At 37.2% G+C, this 25523-nt stretch overlaps 1 protein-coding gene across 2 annotated transcripts; it reads right to left on the bottom strand.

The window, feature by feature from the left end:
• Positions 1 to 706: 706 nt before the first annotated feature.
• Positions 707 to 25058, bottom strand: LOC122026421 (phosphatidylinositol 4-kinase alpha 1-like). 2 transcript variants are annotated; one of them, XM_042585157.1, is made up of 27 exons: positions 23929 to 25058; positions 23197 to 23538; positions 22937 to 23098; positions 22397 to 22567; positions 22084 to 22242; positions 21864 to 21991; positions 21304 to 21610; positions 20376 to 20544; positions 19948 to 20165; positions 19175 to 19333; positions 18906 to 19088; positions 17921 to 18442; positions 17472 to 17828; positions 16494 to 16708; positions 15229 to 15412; positions 14949 to 15085; positions 14710 to 14860; positions 14227 to 14493; positions 14002 to 14079; positions 13785 to 13832; positions 10523 to 10695; positions 10231 to 10426; positions 5333 to 5473; positions 2351 to 2479; positions 2013 to 2092; positions 1779 to 1940; positions 707 to 1310 (listed from the first exon to the last, which is right to left on the bottom strand). In XM_042585157.1, exons 1-27 carry the CDS (start codon positions 24904 to 24906, stop codon positions 1052 to 1054), a joined length of 6075 nt encoding a protein of 2024 aa, XP_042441091.1. In that variant the 5' UTR covers positions 24907 to 25058; the 3' UTR covers positions 707 to 1051. The 2 variants fall into 2 exon arrangements, with proteins under 2 accessions (XP_042441091.1, XP_042441093.1); XM_042585159.1 differs by lacking the exon at positions 2351 to 2479 and having other exon boundaries at positions 2013 to 2221.
• Positions 25059 to 25523: the final 465 nt, after the last annotated feature.

A 25523-nucleotide genomic window follows, 5' to 3' on the forward strand; every position in this document is an offset into this window, starting at 1 on the left:
ACAATATGGACCAGGGGATGGACCACATGAAATTCCGACTGGATCGTGGTCGTGATCCGTCCACAATTGATTACAATCCCTCTTTGGGTTCACCGTCTTCTCTAGATTATAATTTAGGCCGAGGATGACCGGAGACCACTCGGAGACGGCCGATGGTGGGCAAGTGACCAAGTTGCTGGGCCCCAAGTGGGAGGCGACTTTCGGACGACCTCCGACCACCCGTCCCGATCCAAACTATAACCTGAAGGAACAGTAAATCCAAGAAGGAATCACAATCAATTACACTAGGATCATAACCACGATCTAATCGTAATTCTGTGTAGTCCATTTTCTAATCTAAAAAATATGGACCAAAAAAATCTGATCCTAAATCTATGAAAATATCCAAGAGTGGTCAAGGGATCCTAGGTCTAGGATCCCTGCTCGTAATCTCAGATTTCTCCTTCAGATCTGTTGTGTCAACTTCTGCAAATTATTTGCCTTATAATTAATTTATAGTATATCATTCTGGATTCACTCTGTAGTATAGCAAATTGTTATAATCAAAATTGGTTCCTGAAAGGGTAGGGCGTGGAGCATGAAAAACAAATGTTTTTATGAGAGTTTTATACGAGAAAATAAGTGATTGCTGTTTCCTTCAAGACAAAGAAACACCAAGAAATTTCTAGATAATATATTTCATGGCTAAACAGTGAACACAACGGGCTTAAAAAAACAATATTACAAGGATGGGACTTCGAGAAAATATATTTCATGGGTTTTGAAACAACAATGTCACAAGGATGAGCTAGAATTTCGTCATTAACAAAATGTTTGTGATCCTCAAGGGATCAAACATTCTATAAACACTCACCCATTAAGTCCAGCAAATTACTCACGTTGCAATTGCAGAATAAACACGAGAAACCTCAGAGGGCCGACCAGACCATGACAAGCTCGCCACGGGTGCTTGCAGCCTCAACAAACCAGCATCGTGACTAATTTATGCTACATCTTTAACATATAAGAACACGGGAAATCTTATATGTACAGACAATAGATTGATTTCGATCTACTTTTCTATGCCTTGCTGCAAATATTGAATCAAGTCATAGCCAGCCGTGCTCCACTTGTTGTACGCGTCATTGCATGTTCTAATCATGAAATTCGCGGCCTCACGTTCAGTCATCTCAGGGTGGAATCTCTTCCGAAGATTGCCTATGGGATCTCCTCTGCTAAAGCACGGTAGACCACTGTCAATCATCAAAAGCACCGTCGTAATGATTCCCTGCATGTGGACTCGTGCTGCAAGGTATCCTTTGACGCACAAGCTGAAATAACGGGGCAAATGAGTGAACACTATAAGCAACTCTTAGCAAACAGTTACACGTCAGCTGTAAAATTCCTAAACAGTGAAGCCTGGGGATGCCGTTACGTATGGCTAGCATGACTTTGAATTGCTACTACTGCATAGCACAAGCTATTCATTGATATGGACATTAAACTTTCAATGAGTTACATTTGCAGCAGTATTGAGTTTGGTGATAAAGCTTTCATTTCGTAATTCTGTGATGGTTTGTGCAAGTATGACATGGCAAATGAGCTCCTTAAAATAATCTACAAATTAGGCCAACTTTAAATTTACACATTTCTGGTGTGACTTTGTACAGTACCTCAATGTAGTCACACATGCAGCAGGATATATAGACAAGTATATGCAAAATGATTTTGTCAACATGCATCATATTCAGTGAGAGAACCTTCTCACCATACAAGCAATCAAATAAGGAAACAATTACCTGACAAACTGGTTCCATGTTTCACTCTTCATTGATCCAGAAGGGTCAAGCAATTGAGTCATCTCATGACTTAATTTGAAGTGGGCACTTTCAAATCGCATATTACCACCTGGTGATGTTTCCAATATGAATCCAAAATCTATGTGAACAAGCCTTCCCTGGCTGTGAATTAGGATGAGTTAGTTACTAGAAAGTCATCAAATCTGTGAAGAAACTAATAAATTAAAAGCCTACTTGTCAAAAAGGAGATTGCCATTATGTCGATCCTTTGGTTGAAGTAGAAGACTAGCAATTGCATAACCAGCACTACTGACCATAAACATTTCTCGTGCAGTCTCAAAAGAAGGAGAACCTACAGGCCCGTAATCTTGTTGAAAGATCTCGTACAAACCGCCATCGGTAGTCTCTCCCATCTGGTTTCTACTACGAGTATTAGGAACAACCTGCAGAATTATAATAACTAGATTAAAAGAAATTCAGTGTGGCACATAAAAACACACAAATACTGTCCACAAGAATAGTTTCACTTTTGATGTGAAGTCATTCAACAATAACATGGCAGCACTACTGACCATAAACATTTCTCGTGCAGTCTCAAAAGAAGGAGAACCTACAGGCCCGTAATCTTGTTGAAAGATCTCGTACAAACCGCCATCGGTAGTCTCTCCCATCTGGTTTCTACTACGAGTATTAGGAACAACCTGCAGAATTATAATAACTAGATTAAAAGAAATTCAGTGTGGCACATAAAAACACACAAATACTGTCCACAAGAATAGTTTCACTTTTGATGTGAAGTCATTCAACAAGAACATGGCAGCATCTATAACCTAAATGCTTATTATTAACTATTAATATTATGTGAAAATAGAGTGGTATAACTTAATATTATGTGAATATTATGGCAGCATACTTGATATAAATAGAGTGATTTAACATGATATTGAAAACGAAAAAAATATCTAATCAATGGAGGATAAGTACTCTAATTCCCTTATATAAGAACAAGGGAGACGTACAAAATTGTGCAAACTATAGGGTATTCAACTAATGAGTCATACTATGAAATTTTGGGAAAAAGTAATAGAAAAAAGATTAAGGAAAGAGACCAACAGAAAATCAATTTGGGTCCATGCCTGGAAGGTCGACAATAGAGGCTATACATCTTAGATAATTAATTGAAAAATATCGGGAGCAAAAACAAAATCTACACATGGTATTCATTGACTTAGAAAAAACTTATGAGAAATTTTATGGAGAATTTTAGAAAAGAGAGGTGTTAACGTAACATATATTGAACTAATTAAGGATATGTATGAGGATGTAACGACCAGAGTAAAGACTTCAGGGGGAATAACTGAAGCATTTCCAATAAAGATAGAGGTACATCAATGATCAGCTTTAAGTCCCTATCTTTTTACACTAATTATGGACGAACTCACTACGCGCATTCAAGACACAGTACCGTAGTGCATGTTGTTTGCAGATGATATTATTTTGGTAGATAAAACACGTGAAGGAGTAAATGCTAAACTAAAATCTTGGAGGGAAACACTAGAAGGGAAAGGTTTTAAGTTTAGTAGATTAAAGACAGAATATATGAAATTTAAGTTTAGCAATATTAGAAGTAATGAAACAATTGTTAAGATAGGAGAGAACGAGTTGCCCGGAACCGAGAGATTTAAATATTTAGGATCATTTTTGTAAAACGATGGAGGGATTGAGAGAGATGTCTTACATAAAATACAAACAGGATGGGTGAAATTGAGAGGAGCATCGAGTGTTTTATGTGACCGTAAAGTATCTCTTAAACTTAAAGGTAAGTTCTATAAAACCGCAGTTAGACCTGCTATATTATATGGAGCTGAATGTTGGGCTATGACTCAAGCACATGAGCAAAAGATAAGAGTTGCAGAGATGATGTTAAGGTGGATGTGTGGACATACGAGGATGGACAAAATAAGAAATGAGAGCATTAGAGAGAAAGTCGAAGTTGCATCTATTGAAAAAAAACTCCGGGAAACACATTTAAGATGGTACGGACATGTACTTAGACAACCAATAAATGTTCCAATTAGACGATGTGAAACTATGATAAACATGCATGTCAAACGAGGAAGAGGAAGACCAAAAAAAGACTTGGTTAGCAACAATAAAACAAGATAAAATTTATTTAAATAGATGATATAATAGGAGATAGAGCTCAATGGCGTAAAAGGATTCATACAGTCGACCCCACCTAATGGGAAAATGCTTGGTTGTTGTTGTATAACTTAAACACCACAGGATAGCAAGGATCTAAATTTTAATTAGTTAAAAGTTCCAAATATGACATAGAAACCATGTTTCAATGTTACTTCACACAGCAAATGGATACTACATTCTTTCAGCATGGCATTCTATAATCAAGCAATCAGACCATTAAAAGCAAACCTTTAAACACATCCAACTCATTTAAGATCCCTAACTTCATAGCTCTCAAAATTCTCTCTGTTTTTCCTCAAGCTAACTTTGTCACAAATTGCAGCCCTCGAACATATTCTTTGCTACTCACCAATCTAGTACTGTCAGTGGACCGGCCAGAGCTAGGCATGACAAAAGCCCATTAGGCTCGATTTTCCTATGTCATGTCTGGTCCAGCACAGCTCCAAATGAGTCATGCCAAACATAACCCAGAAAAGGGTTTCCAGGGCATGCCTTGCCTGACACAAGCACAGGCCTGAATGACCTTTGCCTGTGCCAACCTAGGCTCAACCCCACAGGCTCTATAATTCAAACTATATATATATAGATTTTAATTAATTAAAATTGATATTTTTAAATAACTATAATAATATCTAAAATTGACAAATAATGTCACTAAAATTGTTTTTTCATTAAAATAATATTTAATGTGTATTATTATTCATTTATAAATAAAAATAGGGCTGAACTTCACCCATGGATTACAAATCTGGTGCTTCGCCTGCACTTATTAGGTGTGCCGGCCTGGGCATGGCAAGACCCTAGCTATTTGCAGTTGACCTGGCCAACTCTACTCTAAACACATGCTTCTATATCACAAACTCATGCTAGTTTCTTGTACTTCCTGACGTGCATCACATTAAATTTCCCATCAACAGCATCAAGCCACAAATTGCTTAGTTCATTGAAAGAACAACCCAAGTCTCACCCATCTAGCCAATCAAAACAAACAATCGGCATGCATGGGCTCATCAAAATGAAAACATTTGGTTGCTTGAAAACCTCATGCATCCCACAATAATGATAAGCTTTCTTTTAATTAGGAAGTATATGATTTGACGGGTTCGAATCCTGGAAACAGCCTCTTGCAAAAAGCAAGATAAGACTGCGTACAATGGATCCTTCCCCGGGACCCCGCATGGCGGGAGCTTCGTGCACCGGGCTACCCTTTTGAACCAAAACAATAGTAGTAGGGAAAATTAATGATGGCTCCTAAAGATTGAAGGAAATGGTAACTGAAATAAAGATCAAAATTGAATTAACTATTAACATCTAAAGGATCACAGCAGATAACACTAAGTGGAACTTACCTCAATTATACCTCTCTCAGGTCCAGTTGGCAAAACACCATAAGGGAACAGATAAAGGTTCAATCCAACAGCATTGAATATGTCCCTGAGCAAGGCAATCACTTGAAGAGCAAGAACATCTTGTCGGCAATCATCTCCAACCTATAATGAGGACAACTAGATTGCAAGTGACAGTTCTAAAAATGAAAACAATGACCAAATGGCTTTTTAAAACAATGTAAAACTTAAACAAAACATAACCATTAAGAGAATCTAAGTCAGATCAACTTAAAACTCTGATTCATGTAACCGTCACCAAATAGTTGGGACAAAATGAATGACTTGATGATGATGGTGAAAATTTTCAACATTGTGGCATAAGGAAATGATATGGCAATCATTATTGCTAATTTAATAGGGAATACTTACTTGCAATTGACCTCTGATTATACAACATAATTTTTCAAACTGTGAGGTAAGGTTAACCTAATATGATAGGCCACCATAATAAGCCAAACTTCTAACCATCCTATGGCATGTCTATTTATTTTTTTTCACCTAAGCATAAGAATGTCCTTTCTACCTATACAAAGGAACCAACCATTCACACATGAAAACACCAGTCCTGAATGTCTTAAGGATGACAAGGAGCAATAGCCAATGCTAATCCTGTCAACATTCTGCTGTGGTAATTCAAAACTTTAGTGTTGCAAAAGGACTGGAAAACTTCCTGAATATATGAAATTTAAGTTTAGCAATATTAGAAGTAATGAAATAATTGTTAAGATAGGAGAGGACGAGTTGCCTAGAACCGAGCAATTTAAATATTTAGGATCATTTTTACAAAATGATGGAGGAATTGAGAGAGATGTCTTACATAGAATACAAGCAGGATGGGTGAAATGGAGGGGAGCGTCATGAACAAAAGATGAGAGTTGCAGAGATGAGGATGTTAAGGTGGATGGTGGACATACAAAGATGGACAAAATAAGAAATGAGAGCATTAGAGAAAAAGTCAGAGTTGCACGTTTAAGATGGTACGGACATATACTTAAATGGCTAATTAGGCGATGTGAAACTATGATAAATATGCATATCAAACGAGGAAGAAGAAGAAAAAAAGACTTGGTTAGCAATAAAAGATAAAATTAAATGGCGTAAAAGGATTCATACAGCCGACCCCACCTAGTGGGAAAAGGCTTGGTTGTTATTGTTGTTGTTGTTGATTCTTTCATAATGCAGCATAAATTGTTGCTAGAATGTAGTTAGATGCAGGTTTGACTTCACTGTTACTTTATGTATGGATTGCAAAAAAACTCTTGGCTGATACAATGTAGTTGCTATATTTTAGCTAAAAATGAAGTATACTGTATACTTTATACAAGGATAGAAAGCAAATCCAAAATGTCACTAATATCAAAACAAATAGAATCTTGATGTGTATATTATAATGTTAACACAAATAGAAAGAACGTCATGATCACTTACCTCAGAAAACTTTAGCTGCAAGGGAAAAATCCCAAGCTATATGTTTACATTCTTGAGAAATACAAAATACAAGAAAGAAAAAAATGAGTCAAGTTACTTCACAGAAATACCGATGGAAGAACTGAATATAATTCAGGCTGCATCCAACAGTGGAAATTCATTGACAGAACAAACTCAACTAAAAATGGGTAAATTATCCGTATCCAAAAAAAAAGAATGGGTAAATTATTGCTAATAAAATTACATATGAAACTCAAGTTTTCTATAACCTGAAATTGCACAGTAGAAAATTGCTCACTGATACTGAATATTGCAACTGAAATTTCAGTGTAACAAATTCTATCTCAAGCAAAGAGAAATACAAAGGGCATCTGAGATTGAAATTTGCTAATGCCTAAATTTATGGTTTCATGTAAGAAGCATTTGGAAATGAATCGGCTAATTTAATCCTTTTTTCAAATACTAGGAAAACTTTATCTTATTTTCTAGAATGGCTATTGTTGCAGCTCTATTTTGAGGACTGAGCTACTATGTCAGGATTAATCATTTATAGCTTTCACCGCTGAGGCTAGTGATCAACGTCATCTATGCCATATAGCAACAAGACCAAGGTACCAAGATTCACTTCATAAGGTTCTGACCCATCACTGGATAGAGATTTTTAACTGCACCATCTAGAACCACATGTGACAATGAGCACGAAGGAAGAAAACCCAGGAAACACACTATTAAAAATATTAAAAGATTTGTCCATTCTCTAGCAACTCAAGCTTTTGATATAAGTGTTTGCCAATCAACTTTAATATGATACATCTCATGGGATTGGGAGGTCAAGTATGCCCACTCACACATAACGTGTACTAAGAATACAAAAAAATATTGATCCCTTTCTTAACACAATCAAGAAAAAAGAAGATTACAGTTAGCGTGCATTTAATACACATGAATGGAATGGAACAGTGTTAAAATGAGATTAGGAATGGAATGGAACGAAACGAAATGAAAAGGGTAACAATTCATTTCATTCATTTGTTTAGTTACAATAATAAATGGTATAACTAGTGAAATGCATCAACCTAAGTTTACCATTTTGTTTGTCTAATTCTTCTGGAAAATTTAACTTACATGGTTCATCTTATCTATTTAAGAATGTTCAATCTACTTCATCTATTTGACATATCTGATTCAATCGATCCACAGAATGGAAAATTTACTTGGTCCAATTTAAGCATTCGACCGATTCATTCCACTCAATCTATTTGATCTTATCAACTTAACAATTTGATTGGCCCAACCTAGCTATCGAGCGTAGAATAATTGGTTTGACCAGCTCACTTGGTCTAATCACTTACCGACCATCTTCCAAAACTGATCTGATTAGCCGCTCAATTGATCCTCGTTGCTTACTCAGCTTGATCAATCTTACTTAAGTGACTTCAACAACCTAGCAGACCCAATTAGCTATCTATAGCCCAATTGACTTGCTTAGCCTGCCCAGTTCACTCATTTTAGTTATCTTAATTATAATTTTAGGATAATAATTTGTTAATAATTACTATATTTAATAGTTGCAGAATGAAGTTTTCCCACTCTTAAAGCATGAAATGGATTGAAATCATTTCACCTCAAATCATCCATCTAAATTATAACCCCTAGCTTTGTAAACTCTAACTTTATTATAATAATTATAAACGTTGATTAAAATATAATGTATTGTGTAATTAATTGATAGAAATAATTGTAACTTATAAACATAAAGTGTAAATTGCAATTTATACAATAAATACTAGTTAAATACTATTATAAACATAAAAAGCTAACTTATAATCACTTGAGACTCAACCCCTGAAGTAGTGAATTCCCACTGCAGGTGCACACAAAGTGCCTCAATCAAGGTTTAAAATCTCAACCCGTGCCGAGATTTTGGTCCTGGACCGGAACGATATGGTTTCGGTACCGTATCATGCCGTGTCGATATGATTTTAATATTTTTTAAATATAAATATATAAAATAAGATAAAAAAATAATCTAAATATTATATATATATATATATATATATATATATATATATATATATATATATATATATAATTAATAGGATAGTCTATTAGAGTCTAATTAAAATTATTTAAATTATACTAACTATAGCTAGGAGTTGATTGAACTTATTAACATAAGTTTTTTAATTAAAAGCACTGTCTTGTTCCGCCTTCGTCATTGCCAGTGAATGCAAGGCCATCGTAAGGCCTCCACGACGGCCACGAGACCCTCGCGAGGCCTCCACGACGGTCGTGAGGCCCGCTCGTGCCCTCCGTGATGATCGTGAGGCCCGCACGTGGCCTCCACAACAACCGTGAGGCCATCGCGTGGCGGCCATGAGGCCCACATGTCGCCTTGGTGATGCACACGCGGCGCCTCCGTGGTCGTAGTACCTCGAGCATGCCAGTGCTGATTTCGATCAATGAGTGGAACAAATTTTTTTGCCTGCGCTGGGCGACACTACACAATACAATGTCATCTTAAGTCAGACAAACTGCCTCTTGCAACCACTCCTTTGCTTCTTGTTCGTCGTCTTCTTCTCCACTTTTCAAGTATGTCCTTTGTTGGTCTCCTGTTTGGCTCAATGGATACTAACAAGATGAGGATAGCTTCACTTGGTCCCACCTAGGTTTCAAGCAACCAAACTTGTCCTTCCTAGTACTATGCAATTTTGATTGGCTAGTTGAACAAGAAGTTTCAACTATACTAGCTAAAATGGCACGATATTTTAAACCTTGGCCAATTCAACCAATCAAGCCGAGAATAGGTCAATCTGCTCTTATTTGATAAATGATGAGGACAAAAAATTTAGGTGAAAGATTGCGATCCCACAAAATCGGAGAGAATCAAATTCTTTTAAAATCCTATCTTAAACAAAGACAAGTTAGGTCAAATTAAGATATGTTTGTTTTTTTATTCATTTATTAAGATCTTTATCAATGCTTTATATGCACCGTATATTACAAAGATGAATTATATATTTATATGTGTGCGCATGGTGTATCAATGAATTTTAAAATAAACATCAATATACTGTTGATAGAATTTACTATATAATTTTAAATTTTAAATATTTATCTCAAATTTTCAAATTTGTTTACTTAACAAAACCAGGTTGACTGAAGAAGCAAATACAGTGGCCCGAATTTCAAGATGATAAAGGGAATCCGAAAGGGCATCTTCGATAACAAGCTGTGTAAGGTACATGCAAATGTGAAAATTTTCAAGGAATTAAATCTGTACTCAAATGCTTATGTTTAGAGAAAAATCCATTATGGCTGAGCATTACAACTAAATCAAGGAAAGAAACCATACATCTACAACCATGACTATGGACCAATAAATTAAGGAAAAAAATTCAAACCCAGAACACTATTTGATAGTAGCTTACCTTAAATATGCAGGCCTGTGGCTTCACATCATTAGGATCACCATACTTATCCACAACATTGAAGGTAATCATTATAGGAACTTTTGCTGCTGATTGAAGGGGAATGCCGCTATCCAATTGAATACCCCGAACTATTTTGTTTGTAGCAGTAGGTAGATAGAGATCATCACCATCAATACTAATTTTCTCCAACTCTCTGAAACAAAGGTCCAATTAAGAGGATTATGAACACAACCTGTAGCATCATCCAACCAAAACAACCAAATAGGTCAATGTATGACATAAGTGATACCTTTTAATACCAGCTCTGCGTTCCTCCTTTGGAAGTGGAAACAAAACACCAGAAATGGATGTGACTTTATCAAAGAAGTCAAACTCCCTTTGGAACAAGTCGAGGGCCTCAGCTGTGAAGCCATCAATAATTTTTTGCCTGACCAGAGGAAGCATAGCTTGAAAGGGATTGCTCTATAAGAACACGAAAAGGAAAAACAAATGAAGGCTTGAACATGTTAGAATTTATAAATACAGCCGCATGAATAAGGAATCAATAAGCACACTCCTCAAAGTCAGTTCTGTGAGGTGGATATAACGTGCAAAGACTACTCATTGCTAACAGAAACCTCAGAACATAAGCAGACTAAATAGTAAAACCATATATTTAACAGAATAGAAACCATGAGTCATAGAGATTAATTTGATAATGTCAACAAAAGCATAACATCTGGAAGAAAAGGATGTCTGCCAATGAAATCCATTCTAGATTCATAATTCACAGAACTTGTTAATGGTCAACTACATGGGTCCACCATGGTTTCAAATCTTGTCAGGTTATAGCAGGTCTGAATTTTCAAAAAGAGCAAGAGAGACTACAATTTTAAAGCCAGAAGTACATGCGCTAGAGCCCATAATTCACAGAACTTGTTAATGGTCAACTACATGGGTCCACCATGGTTTCAAATCTTGTCAGATACTGGGTATAAACACCCAACATTTACCAGCTAGAGAAAACACCATCACCAAGTCAACCACCCTTGACCAATGGTTACATATGTGTCACGTAACATATATAATTATGGTGATTGATGCGAATCTGGCAAACTACCAAAGTACAGGACGTAACTGCCATATATTCCAGTTCTCATTTCAACTTCCCTTGACCTCTTTTATCTCTAAAATTCTCAAAGATTTCTCTGAAAGTCTGTTGTAATGGCAGTGAAAGCACTCAAAGGTCCCACATGTGACAAACTAACAATTTATCAATAGCATTGGAAGTGCAAACACTGTGACTATGCATCTACATTGAATATGAACTCGCAGAGGTGGTGTTTGTACTCCCAGGTGGACAAGTAGCTAAAGGATTTGTATGGTCTAACCATTCTAAATTGCTGAACAAATGACAAATGAAAAGTTGAGAAGAAATTGAGTATTGTGGAGTTTAACTAGCAAGCACGAATGCAACCCATGCACGTATTACAAGAAAACCATCGAAACAAAGTCAAGCAAGCCAAATACGAAGCCACCCATAGTTTATGAAACACGTCACTTATTCAAAGTTTGACTATCCCATAAAAGGTGAATCCCAAAAGGTAAAGCTTTTAGGGTGTGTTTCATATGAGCAAAACGAAATGCAAATGGAAAAGAAAAAAAAAACTCCAACATTTTCCTTAGGTGGAAAAAGAGAGGGAAGAAAGATGGAGAAAAGATTGTCCAAATATCCACTATGTTGCTTACATCCAATTAAAATGGAAAGCGACGTTTGCATGCGATGGAGCTCAAATCAATATTTAAAAATTAAAAAATTATTCTTTTAAATCTATGTCTATTTTTTAACAAACAAAGTTTTCAAATATAAGTTTCATTCCCTCCAATGAAATGGTTGAACAGAAAACTCTTAACTCTTTCTTTCTTTCCAAGGAAACTAAGAATTAGAAAAATATTTCCCAATCCTTTTCCTATGAATTTTTCTCCCTACTTTCTTTCCCTAGTTGTGCCTTCTCTCCTAGAGAGTTAAATTCTCAAAACAGGTTCATGTCCAACTGCTAGAGGTCTGGATGCCAACATGAATGACTTCTTAAAATGGACATCTGCATTAGCACTTCCAAATACAAATTTAAAGCTTCTTGTGGACACTGAATTCCTAATTGAACCATGATCTATGAAGTATAGTTGGTCCTTAAAACTCATTAGGGAAGATTGATCTTAAATTTGCAATGTGAATCATGCATGTATTCTTCATTTATTCTTTACCAACATGACCTTATTGTCGCAATATTAGTAGTTCATGAAGTCTAAGACAAATGATCAAACCTTCTATAAAAATTTCAAAGTGATGCTCATTATGGTTAGAATCAAGATTTAAAATGTCATCCCAAGCAGAAGTTTAGATCACCAATCACAATGAATTAATATTGGTGCAATGTCAATGTGCGAACACGTGGTGCTTGTGGTACCACTAAACCACTAAGGTGGAGAGTGGAATTGAGGTGATGGAGGAGAAGTATAAGAGAAAAGAGAGTAGAAGAAGTTAATACCTTGCCTCATCAAAACAATGTGGTGTTGCCAGCCAGAAGGAAAAGGTCGGAAGACGACCTCAGATCGTTTTGTACAATGGGGATAGGAGTAAGTTTAATGGGTTAGTGGATCTAGGTTCATGAATTGATTGAAAATGGATTAATACAAGGTTTGAAATCTGGTTGCAATCTACGTTTTCAATCATGGCAAGAACAAGACATCAGTCATGCCAGTGTTGGTGTCAGTGGATGCACTCCTCACCATGCAGGGACCGTCTTGGGGAACCTCACAAAAGCTTTGCAGTCATCGAGACTATACTCCATAGAAGCCTCACTGTCGTAGATGGGTGGTGTTGTCATGGTGCACAGGGTTGTTCCATGTGTCAGCCCCTAGGCAGAACAAATATTATGCTCATGTCAACCAACACAAAACCAATTATCCAAACCATGGGTTGGGTTTATATGGGTTATGAGTTAAATTTTTAGGTTATAAAGAGGAGAGGAGTAACAATGTTGTCTCTCTAGATTCCTCATGCTCATTCCCAGCCAGTAATGAAGAAACAAAGCAACACAACAGGTGGAGAGTTGACAAAGAGCGATGGACATTTTGGAGGTATGAATTGGTTGTGCCAGTGTGCTCAGTATTAGTACACAAGTGGAACGAGATCTTTTGCTCATGTCAACAAAAATAAACCAAGATTTAAAACCTTGATTACAATATTTGCAAAAAAAAAGAAGACTTTCCTACAGTCCAAATTAAAGTTTTCCACTTCTACAATTAATCCAATGGGAAAAAGTCTAATTAGCTAAATAGTCAACTCCATAAAAAAATAGCACATTCTTCTTGTTTGGATTTTTGACATTATATTCTGAACTGGTTTCTAATTTGGGAAATAAAGAAAATATAGAAGCTAGGAAACTGCAGAGTTATACCATTAAACCCAACATCGAAGACAGCTAAAATGATTCAATACCATGTCATCTTATACAGGTAAGCAAGTAGCAGTAGCTGTTTTTAAGCAATACTAGGGATAGATCACCTACCTTGATGACCTCACCTTCTTTTCCAGGTTCTTGTTCACAAGACTCACCCTGCCATCAGAGAATAGAAGACCAAGGATTAGGAGAATTCTGAATGAAGTTCACAAGAATTTTCTGGACTACATTGACTAACATAGGGAGTGAACAGGAAGTAGATGGTGAATAATCAATCAATGCAGAAATTTCTAAACCATGTGTGAAATACAAGCAGAGGTCGCACCTGAAGATGCCAAATCAAAATATGAGAAAATATATTACTTCTTTGAGCAGCTCTCAGCAAGTAGCCTTCAACTAATTTCTGCAGAAACCATAGAGACAATAACTTTAAGTGAAGCAAATTGGCTAGGCCAAGTTTAGTTCAGTTAAAAGCTAACCATGCATGTCACATAGCTGATGCTAAAACAAATGGGACTAGTGAAAATAAATATTTGGATTGTACAGTCACCTCTTCATCATATCTGAGAGCTTGTACCAGCTGTGGCATAAAAAAAGTCACCCGTTCAGGAGGATAGGACTCTAAAACTCTCATGACATATGCCATCACTCTGGGATGACCCTTAAATGGCGGGGTAAAAAAATCAAGAGCCTGAGTGATGGAACAGGCGGCCCAATGTGGTAGTTGCTGCAGTAACACAGAATTTTCTTCAACTGCCTTTGGAGTGACAAAAAATGGTAACGCTTCAGGTATTGTACGAATCTCTAAGATGTGTGTCTGTTAAAAAAATTTACAGCAAAAAGAAGATAAAATCAGATATATACATACAGACAAAAAAGACATTATGTAATAAGATGCATACGGCAAGAGTTCAGGAAAAGAAATAATAGTTGAATCTGCAAAAGTTCTAAGAAGACGTGTTGCAACTAAAACATTCTATATTATTCTATCCCCAGATAGGAATTGTTGTCCCAAAAAATGGAAGAAACATACCTGTACCAACTGAGTTACTTCAGATGCAATATGTGAATTTGCAGGGAACCTCAAAGTCAAGCAGAGAGCTATGCGAGGATCTATGGCAAAAGCAGTTCTTACATGTTCAATCCATTTATCTGACCCAATTTGAGTACGAGATATGTTATCTCTGTAGGAAAAAGCATTGCAACAGATAAAAGATAATAGAAATTATGCTGCTTAAAAAATGCAAGGATGAAAGGATTTTAAAGACCTACTTTTTATTTAGGGGTTGTGCCCAGACTTCCAACCTATCACCTTCATGCTGGCAAAGCATTAGGAGCAGCTGCTTGCGCTTCTCTTTTCCTATAGAATAGGAATCCATATGTCCCCAAACAGGATGACATATATCTGTCTGTAAATCATGTGGAACAGATAATTTAAATCAAGCAATCTAACAAAATGAAAGGTTCAACACATTACCAAGTGGAAAACTATTCAAGCTGGGGCAATGAAAGCATTAAAAATGGCAGGACTAAGTTTTTGGCTAGCACATACCATATTAGTCAATTCGGTATCGTTTGCCCTTCCTCTTGTTGACGAATCAATTGCAATACTATCTACTCGTTCATTTAAAAGATGATGGACAAATAATGAAACAGATTGGGATTCACTCTGAGCATAACTCTTACTATTTGTTTCATACCATTCAGGCCCATAAGCAAACCAGCTAAGAGAAGCACTGTGAACAATAAAACTAATGTTACCCAATTATACCAAACGAACATATAGCAAAAGGCTTACAAGAATTGTCTATATAGCCATCATAAAGTACCAGCCAGATAATTATAATTTTGGAGCCTATTCATTATACGATATTATATAGTACACCAATATATTATCATTTGACTAATGGTTCATAAAACTAGTACAAACTATTAACCCTTGATCCATGGATCAGACACAGAGTAGGAAGAAAAACCAAGCCAAAGAAACTGTTTTACAGCTAAAAGACAGTATTAAGTGTCATCAAGTAGCAAAGGATAAGGGCAAAGTAAACAACAGTCAAGTACATTCATACAAGTTCCATATTCCATTTTCTTATGCTCCTTGAGGACAAACCTTTTGCATCATGAATCAAGGATTATTTCCAAAGCCTCATATCCTAATGGTTTGTTCTAAAGTATAAATAAGCGTTTGATTTTTTGTTTATCTGCATGGAGATTTCAAGCTTCAATCTAGCTTGTCATATTTCAAATTTTTTGGATAAATTTGGTGTTTCTTTGGATATAGGCTCTTGATAGAGATGAGCAAATTATTATCCTTAAGCTAAAATGGATCAAACTGTGAATGGACAAGCAAAAAACAGGCTAGATCAGACAGGCAGAAGAGACAGCTCCTGAAAGGGAGCCTATCTGCTGAAGACCCAGAAAGAGACAATATTGATACTTAAATGCATTTGACTCCACCTCTAAGGTGTGACATTGTTTTTTAAACTGTTATTCACAGTCTTCAACATCCAATCCCTTGCTGGCTACTAACGAGAGCACATTTTTTAATAAAGATCTATTGCACTTGTACAAGAAATAAAAAATTTTACTAGAACATTATTCCTTTATTTCTTAATATACATAATTGTATAGTCTTTGGATTACACAACATAAGAGAACAATATTAGAAGAACATGAAAAGATATTTACAATTCAACAAGCCATATGTTTCTGTATAGCAAAATTTTCACTTGATCAAGAAAATTCGATCACCTTCTAGTAACCTATTCATCATTATTACAAAACAATGTAGAGTAAATGCAAACTACTTACCGGTAGACTCTGTCCTCCAATAACTGAAGGCCCAACTTAGAGTTCCGCAAGTTTTTCTGTGACTGGCATAGACAAAATTTTAGTCCAAGGAGCATCGCAGTGAAGAACGTGCCAACAGCAGCAGGATGGCGAGAAAATTGAGAAGGAGATTTCATGGTCCCTTGCACCAGTCTGCTTAGAAGTAGAAGTTGCTCAATACTGTCATGTCGAACAACCTACCAACAATACGATCACACAACATAAATAAGACTTAAAGAACACAGGAAATCACATACACATAGGAAGCTAGATTCTGTAATGCATGAAAATACAACAATGATGGTTTGAAAACTCATAAGATATATGGAACGGCATGTTTGGTTCAAACAATGCAATAAATGAATGGCATGATGACCACATGGTGCAAGAACTGCATTCTGATTGAATCACTTTAGTACAGGGTTGTACATCAGTAATAGCTAGAATTCTTCACTCTACATAACCCACATCCCACCTCATTTCTCCTCCAGGGAACTCTCAATATCCTATACTCTCTGATATTACCTCAATTCTCTTTCTTAATTTCTTCCATGGACTTAAAAGTCAATATCATTGATCCCACATGGCAACATGCCACACATTTAAAACATAGCATGGATGTGTATCCTGCAATTGTGGCACTACTAGGCGCACCAATTTCTTGCCAATAGTTACCCTACATCAACAAATACTGAAAATTTTTAAAAAAAAGGGCATTGATCCTTCAAGAATTGTTTGAGAATAAAAAAGCAGGCAACAACGTTGAGTTATGAAGTGCAATGAGATCATCATCAAGCATCCCAAGTCCCAACAACCCATGGCAAAAACAAGTTATCAGATGAGATCAAGAAAATTGAGTCAGAAGAAGTAATGTGCATCAAGTGTGAACTACAGGGGAGAATACGAGTGTGTGATTCCTAACCTCATCAGCCAAGGGGGAAAAAACATAGAGTTTCTAACCTCAAACCGGTCAATAAAAAAGCCAAGCCAGAGTCTGTGTGCAATTAGCCCTTCCACTGGATCCTTCTCTGGTGGTGCTTGAGGTTCACCAGGAACAAGATGTGGCTGCAATTTTGCAGCAGGACCAGAATATCTCATCTCTGATGCAAACAAACCGCGTTTTGTATCTATAGTCCACAGCCATGCATCAACAAGCTCTGCAAGGACAAGAGCCCCCAAAGAAGGTGCAGAAACTAGCCATGTCCAGATAAAGATGCCAGTCTCCATTGCATCTGGAGTTGAAATGTAAGCAGGACACCAGCAAAGGAGGCGCAATAATTGTGAAAATCCTTCCATATTAACTTTAGAGTCAGAATCCTGACCATTATCAAAAAACACATTAGTAAGTGCCATGAAAAAAAGGTAATGACCAAGCACGCTAATAGCAAAAAATGTCTTGGATGATATACCAAGTGCGATAGAAGTAGTGCAGTAGCCTGCGAACAAGTATCACGAAATAATGTCTTATCAATTGGTAAACCTTTCTCAGCAACACCTACAAACTGCTGAAGTAGATGAACAAATTTTGAAAGAAGAATTTCATTGAACGACTCTTTTTTAAGGTTTAACTGTGAAGATGGCATCCCATTCATAGATTGACCAAGACCAAGTCCCAGACCAACTGCCGACATACCCAGACCACCTATACTGTCATATAGCCTTCTCATGCCTGCGATCTCTCCAGCATGGTTGCACTTAACTGTCGCACTCACTACAGCAATTGACAGAACTTCTAGAACAAAACCTTCAGAGAGCTCCTTTTTGGCTCCTGAAGCGGCAGCTGCAGCATATATAACAGAAGGGATATTTGCTGTCCTAATGCCATTCCAAGAATCATTCTTCCCTGTACAGATACGTATCTCAGACAAAAGAGATACAACATCTGAGGCATGTTGTGTTCTCTGCAACGCATTTGGCTTGCATAGGTTTTCCTGACAGTTATCATGAGCATCAATATTTATAATAATAAACTGAATAAAAGTCACTAGGGAACAACAAGATTCAGTAGGAAAAAAATTGAACTAAAAAGGTCGGCAATAAATTGGCCTGCACATTAAATATCAGTTACAATGAAGTTGATCATAGTTTCAATTATTTTAAGGTCTATCCTACAATTGAGCATAGAAAAAAGATTTAAGTGTGTTGTTATTCTCCTAATGCCTCAAGGTATACAAACTTAAAGTTCCTCAAAAACATAAAACAGGTCCACTATGAGAATCAATTGCATACATCCTAACTTAACATCTACGAGGAAAAGAGTAATGCTAATAATGCATTGGGAATATAACTACTATTCTAAACCCAGTAACAGCATTCAATTTCAATTTCTTTTATTTAATCCTTTAACAGCACATAAACATCTATAAGGTTTCAATAATCTGTTCTTGAGAAAACCTGTAAAAGCCCCTGGGTAGTGCAGGGAGCAAAAGAAAGAGCAGTAGTGATCCATTCTCGAGCCGTCTTTTGGTACAAAGAACGAACTGTGGCAACCCAAGCAGGATCGTGAACATGAATAGATGGTAATTCATTATGACCTGAAAAGAGAAGCGAGTCCAAGCACGAGGAGTTCCACAATACCTGCAGATAATATAGCCAAGTTTCCAGAAAAAAAAAACACAATAAATGGACATATTATATCTAGATATTTAGAAGAAAACACAAACCTGGGGAAATTTTTCCTTCAACTGAGTTAACAAATTAACACTGATATCACGGACATGCTCATCCCTTTGTGACAAATTTTTTATAAGATAGCACGTGTGACTAGAAAGAACTGATTCTCTTGTTTCAGCTTCTTTTCCAATGTCAGATATTCTTTCCTCCTGAATAAGCAATAAAGATAGATCTCTAAAAGAATTGCTACTGTTTCATCAGGAAATTCAAACTGACCAACCCTCAAGGAAGGTAGTTAACCATGCAAACATTCAAACAATGGAATTGTACTGACATAATGACAGTTCCCACAACAAAAAGGAAAGGTAGTGATTGGCTGAAACATAAAAGTTTGGCTGCAAGTTTACAACAAAAGTCGTAGGATGGTAATAAATGTTCCAAAAGAGATTCATAAATAATGTTTAAAGACTTCCCTCGATCGTCACCTTTAACAATATCTAACTTGCCTCTTATTGACCATGTACACATAATTTCATTTTCCAATAACCAGAGCAGATCTCTAAAACACTAGAAAATGTAAAAAAAACAATCAATGAAAAAACAAAGTTTACAACACAAATAGTTGACAAAAGGATTATTGTAGACGCACTGGCTTAGGAGGGCACATCTAGAGAAACAAATGTCAAAAGTTTATGCAAATTCAGATACAATTGTGACTAGGAAAAACCAGGTGACATAATAAATATGAGAAAAAAAAACATTTTGACAAAATTATGAACAAATAGCAGAAAAGCAAATCTCATAAAATGATGCAGAGGCTTACCAGCCATGAAACTGCTGCTTCAAAAGCCCTATGCACTATTGCAGTCAAGCATTGAGATACAGCTGGCATCAAGTTGGGTGTAAGCAGGTACTCAAACACACAGATAAATGCACTTCTTAGTGTAGGTGATGAGGAATCAGTGTCAATTACACCACCATTACATCGAAACCGTATTATCTCCAAAAAAGTAACTGCAAGAAGATATGTTGCCTTAACACCTGTAATTCAAAAAAGTAATCCATATTAGATTAGTTAAGATTGTAACAAACGATAAGCACCTTTTGACAAGGATAATGTTGAATAAGCTAGCTTTAAACAGAACAGGAATAGTTTAGGTTAGAAAGAAAATGGAAAATCATACGAAATACAAGTGGAATGGAAAATAATAAAAATTAGAACGTCATTATAACATAAAATTTGACTTGAACCTGAAATTGTGTTCATTGCTGCTACCTCTACACGTCCTCCTAATGCAGCAGAAAGAGCAGCTCGCTGACCAACAGCATCTTTCTCATTACCACTGCCACGTCGACTTCCTGGGTTGGAAAGTGCATTTAGCTCTAATTCATCTTCCAGCCATTTCACTGAACTAACAACCTGTAATCAAAATAAAATAAGATCATGAAAAGATCTGAAACACATATCTATGAAGGTCCAAAATAACAAAGAAGACTGTTGCTGATAAGTAATCTAGTAATACATAACCAAGACACTTCATAGGTTCTGTAAATACATGTTGAATAACCTGATTAATAAATTAAAAAAAATGAGACCAAATGATTTAAATTAACTCACTAATGGTACATGGAGAGTTAAACAGGAACAAAGAAAGTCGTACTCTACATGTATTAAAAATCATTTAAATGATCTAGGTGTCAGTAAGAATTAAAGATTACAAAAAGTCGAACGGCAAGAAAAACCCCATATAGTGACCCAAATATTGAAACTTAGGATAAGAGGTCAAGTTGAATACTTGTCTTTTTGTAGTCCGCATACCATTCATTACAAGACTCAACCTCAAATCATATGGAATAGGCCAACAAAAGCTGTTATGAACCTCCAAAACATCGAAGCTCTGCTGCAAATAATCAAAATGGAATCTCCCTAGTAATATTGGAAAGGCCGGCAACTAAGCAAGCATCAATGTATTCATTTTTAAAGGTAAAGATAAGGATGCCGGGTATATGTACCATAGGAACCTTTATCAATATCATGACAAATTTTAAGGGTATGATATTTTTCATAGGTAAAATTATTAATCAACAGAACAGAATTTCTGTAAGCATGAATATCAAAATATTTTATTTCTATAATAAATATAATTTTACAATATCCCAAATTCTTTCATTGTCTCACCAGTGGTGGTGTTCCTTTTGCAATTCGCTGAACAGAAATGGACCATTCTTCATTCCACATATAAGGCCCAGCCACAGCTTGAAGTGCTATGGCACTACTGCTTCCTTGAACACTCAATGATGTTGATACTGGCTTTGATGAGATCTGAGTTGGTTGAATCGGAGGAGCTAAGCCAAACAAAACAATGTAGAACCATAGATTTCGGAATAGTTTTAAGAGAGAAGGCTCAACACTGGCAACAGGATCAAAATCAGTACAAATTTCTGCAACTGCAGGAAGTAAAGGTCCCATGAAATCAGCACCACTCCTAAAAATACATAAGTTCAGCTGTCAGGGAACAAATAGTCAAACACAAGATAACACCTTAATATCTACCCAAAACTAGGAAGGTTCTGAAGAATGATGTAATCTACGACTGACATTGCAAAGCCAGTGTTCAACATTACTGCATTATCCAAGCATATCAGATACAGAACAAGTTTCCACAATCAAGTGACTAGCTATTGCATTAATGCTCCAATAGACAAGGTATGGAGAATGTTGTGTAGGGTCAGCATTACCTTCCACTTTTTGATTCGGCAGCTAGACCCACATCAGAGCATAAACACAAAAGCCTATGGCGGTAGTCAGATCTGAGTTTTGAGCTGGTGAGGTGAGAAGCAATCAAAAAAAAACCTGAAGGAAGTGTCTAGAATACACTTGAAGCAGTTAGAAATACTAACAAATTATAATTTGCATGTCAACACTAATATGAAAATCCAAAGAAACAATGAAACAGACCTCTATTCGCTCTGTAGTAGCTTCTGGAGGAAGTGTTTTGTTTTCATCCAGTCCAAAATTCTTGAGTTTATCCAAATAGCTTCTAGTCATCAGAACTACAGTCTCACGATAGGATTTCTCAAAACCCAAACAAGCCATGCGAGATACTGCATCTAGTAGCTGAAATATTTGTGAAACACAGTTGAGCTTGATTGCCAAAATATGGATGACAGCAATTATAGAAGCAACCAATATTTAGAGCAAATATTACAGGAAAACCCAGTTATGATCAAACTGCCTAGCATAGACATTGTTAGGAGACAAGATTTCGTACTCTTAGGCGTAATAAACTTGGAGTACAAGCATCGCCCTCTTCAAGATTCTCAATAAAGAGAGGCAGTATCATGTCAACAATTTCCCACTTTTTCAATAATGAGCTCAAGTCAGCAAGAAGACAAATAAGATTGAGTTGCACAGTAGGAACCGTTTGTTTTTCTTTCCCATCCTGCAACAGACAAAGACTTCAGATGGGAATCCCACTTAAATTCATCAATTAAAGAAAGCTAAGATGAAACTGAAATAAGAAACCAATGCCAGAGAGCAGCTCAACAATGAAATAGTAATCATACAAACTCAAACATTAGAGTACAAACTAGTGTACAGTTCTATCTTCCATTAGCGGCACGAAAATTGTTGGAAACTCCATCCATTTCAGCTAATAGCTAGGTTTATTAAAAATATGATAGATGGGATTTAACATTTTTAAGCAATTCTCAAAAGCAAGCTAGTCAAATAATGCATGAGGAAAAAAAATGTAACATACTACAATTCTAGGCAGAAAAACATTTCTCTTGGGTAAGGAGAGGTCTTAAACCTGCTCCTCATAGTCATTCCTTTCACGGATACATGAAGCTAAACCCATAACAAAAGTGTCAACAAGAGCCCTATCTTTGCTCCATCCAAACTCAATTATTTCACAGCATAGCTTAGTCACTGTCTCAAACATAGCTCCACGATTATTTCCTAGCATATCAGCCTGCAAGTAGCAAAAAGCAAAAGCTAATGATATATTTCAGAACTTACTGCAGTTTAAGAACAGAAATACCCACATACAAGGTTAAGATAGAAGTAAACCTGAGCACAAGTCGTCAGAACAAGTGGCTTTAGGGGAATGAGCAACACCCTCAAGAGCTGGCCGCCACGGGACACAGCAATTTGACTAATTCCACTGAGCAACGTGCTAAAAAGCTCCTCACATACTTTTAATTTCCTCCATAAAGAGAGTAAACAAGCTTCAGCAGCATCCAGGAGTAAAGCAAGTGTTCTACGCAATAAATCCTTGGAGGACTTCCCATCTGAATCTAGAGAGATTAGGCTCTTAACCTGAACCAGTATTGCTGCCTGACAACAAGACAATTTTGTGTTTATTCTAGCTTTCAGTTGTGGCCCTTGCTCCCTCCATTCACGTTTGCGGACCTGAAGATGGATATTCGACCAAAAACTTCAGGCAACCTAATAAGAAAAACCCTTATGCAAACTGTATGTAGTTTGAAACAGACAAACCATGAACTGCTTTAGGTAGTAGTTAATTTTCATAAGTCAACAATTTGGTTTTTTTTTTTACAGAAATGTACATCTGGTCTGCACTTATATATGGGATGGTCAAGGGTAAGCTCTGGTCCAAAAAGATGTAATTTTCTTAGCTATAAATGCCCGACTGTGTATTGAAATATCAAATATGGCACCGAAAGATAACAAAACAAAGTTTATGGTTTCTCCAGTATATGAACTATTGCAGCACATAAATAAGGGACATTATGAATAAAAGGTGCAGCATAAATGTGCCTTGGCGCAAAAGAAATTCACCTTGAGAAATACAGGCAAAGATTTGATCTGCTGCGTAGCCACCTTCCTGACCTGCTCCAATTGCTCAGACTTAACGGCCCCAGTTCTATCTAGCACCTGACCAAACAACCTGAAGGCAATTTCATGTTTCTCTAAGCTCTCCAAGGACTCTTCCTCAAATGTCACCACCACTTGCCTAGCTGCACCTGACCCGTCTTTGGAAACAGATAGATCTGCAATACCCCGAGCAATGCCTTCAGAGCTCTCATTCCCCCTTGACATAGTGGAGGATATCTCGCTCGCTGCATCGTCAGCAATCTCCTTATCATTATCTTTCGACTTCCCCTTAGTTGGAGTGCTCTGCACGGATGAGCTCCACGACGACGAGTTCTCAGAGAGTGACAAATTGGCTGAGGCCTCAGAAGTCCCGGGCGAGGCGAACTGGTCGAGGAGGCACCCGACGAGCTGCTCCGAGTCAGAGGGGCTGATCGTGGGGCAACTCCTGGAGACAGCAGACAGAAAGGCACGGGCGATGGCAGGGTCGCCATTTCCTCTGCCGTTGAGGATGGAGACGGCGGTGACGACGGTCGAGCCGAAGAAGCCCGAGAATTCAGCAGCTAATTCCGGGGAGACCTCAGCCGCCTGGGCAGCGTACTGGAGGAGGTCAGAGAAGAAGAGGGAGATCTGGTCAAGGGGGAACGCCTGGGGCCAGAAGGAGGGGCGTAGGGCGGAAGCGGGGATGGCAGGGAGGAAATCGAGGAGGGGAGCGCGGGCTGATGTAGGTGCCGTAGGGCAGCGGGAGAGGAGGCGGGAGAGCGCGACGAGTGCGTGCAGCTGGGATCGGGTGGCCCGAGGTGGAGGAACCGGGGAGGCGGCGGTGCCGTTGTCAGTGAGGCGGTGGGCGGAGGAAGGGCAGCGGGAGCAGATCCAGGCGAGCTTGTCCGCGAAGATCTCGGGGTTCTGCGCGACGAGATCGCAAAGCTCTATGAGGGCCTCCATGGCGAAATGTGGGATCGCACGAGAGTCCGCCGATTAAAACTCCTCCCCTGCGAGAAACGAGGGAGGAGAAGACGGAGGGGAAGGCGGAGAGCGATCGAACCCTGGTCCTCTGATTTTTCGCTGCTTCTCGATGCGGTTCCAGAGCGGTTTCGAATCAACACGTAGGATTGCTTGTGGGTCCACACAACTATTGACTCTTGTGATTATTTGATTGGAAATAAAAGGTTGGGGACCCACAAAGGCACTTTCGCTGCTTTATTTTTCACACACTTATTTATCTGTAATCTTATTTTTCTAATAAAAAATAAGCTTTCTCGCAGTCGAAATTATGTCGTAAATTGATTGCAAGTGTTTGATTTTGTACGGACTGCTAGCTACAAGTGCTGATGTTAATTAGTAAATATTGTTATCTTAGTTTTATAATAAGTTTGTGACGAATATTATTAAGTTTTGTAATTTTAAATATTTCAAATCAAAATCAATTTTTAATTCGATAACATAAATTAAAAGTATTGAATTTAAAAAAAAATACATGAAATTTTTAATCACAATTTAAATTTTGGATACAATCTCTATTGCTAAAAATTTTTATTTCTACTTCTTAATCAAACATAATA

Source organism: Zingiber officinale, chromosome 10A (genome assembly GCF_018446385.1).
Source record: "Zingiber officinale cultivar Zhangliang chromosome 10A, Zo_v1.1, whole genome shotgun sequence".
NCBI lineage: Eukaryota > Viridiplantae > Streptophyta > Magnoliopsida > Zingiberales > Zingiberaceae > Zingiber > Zingiber officinale.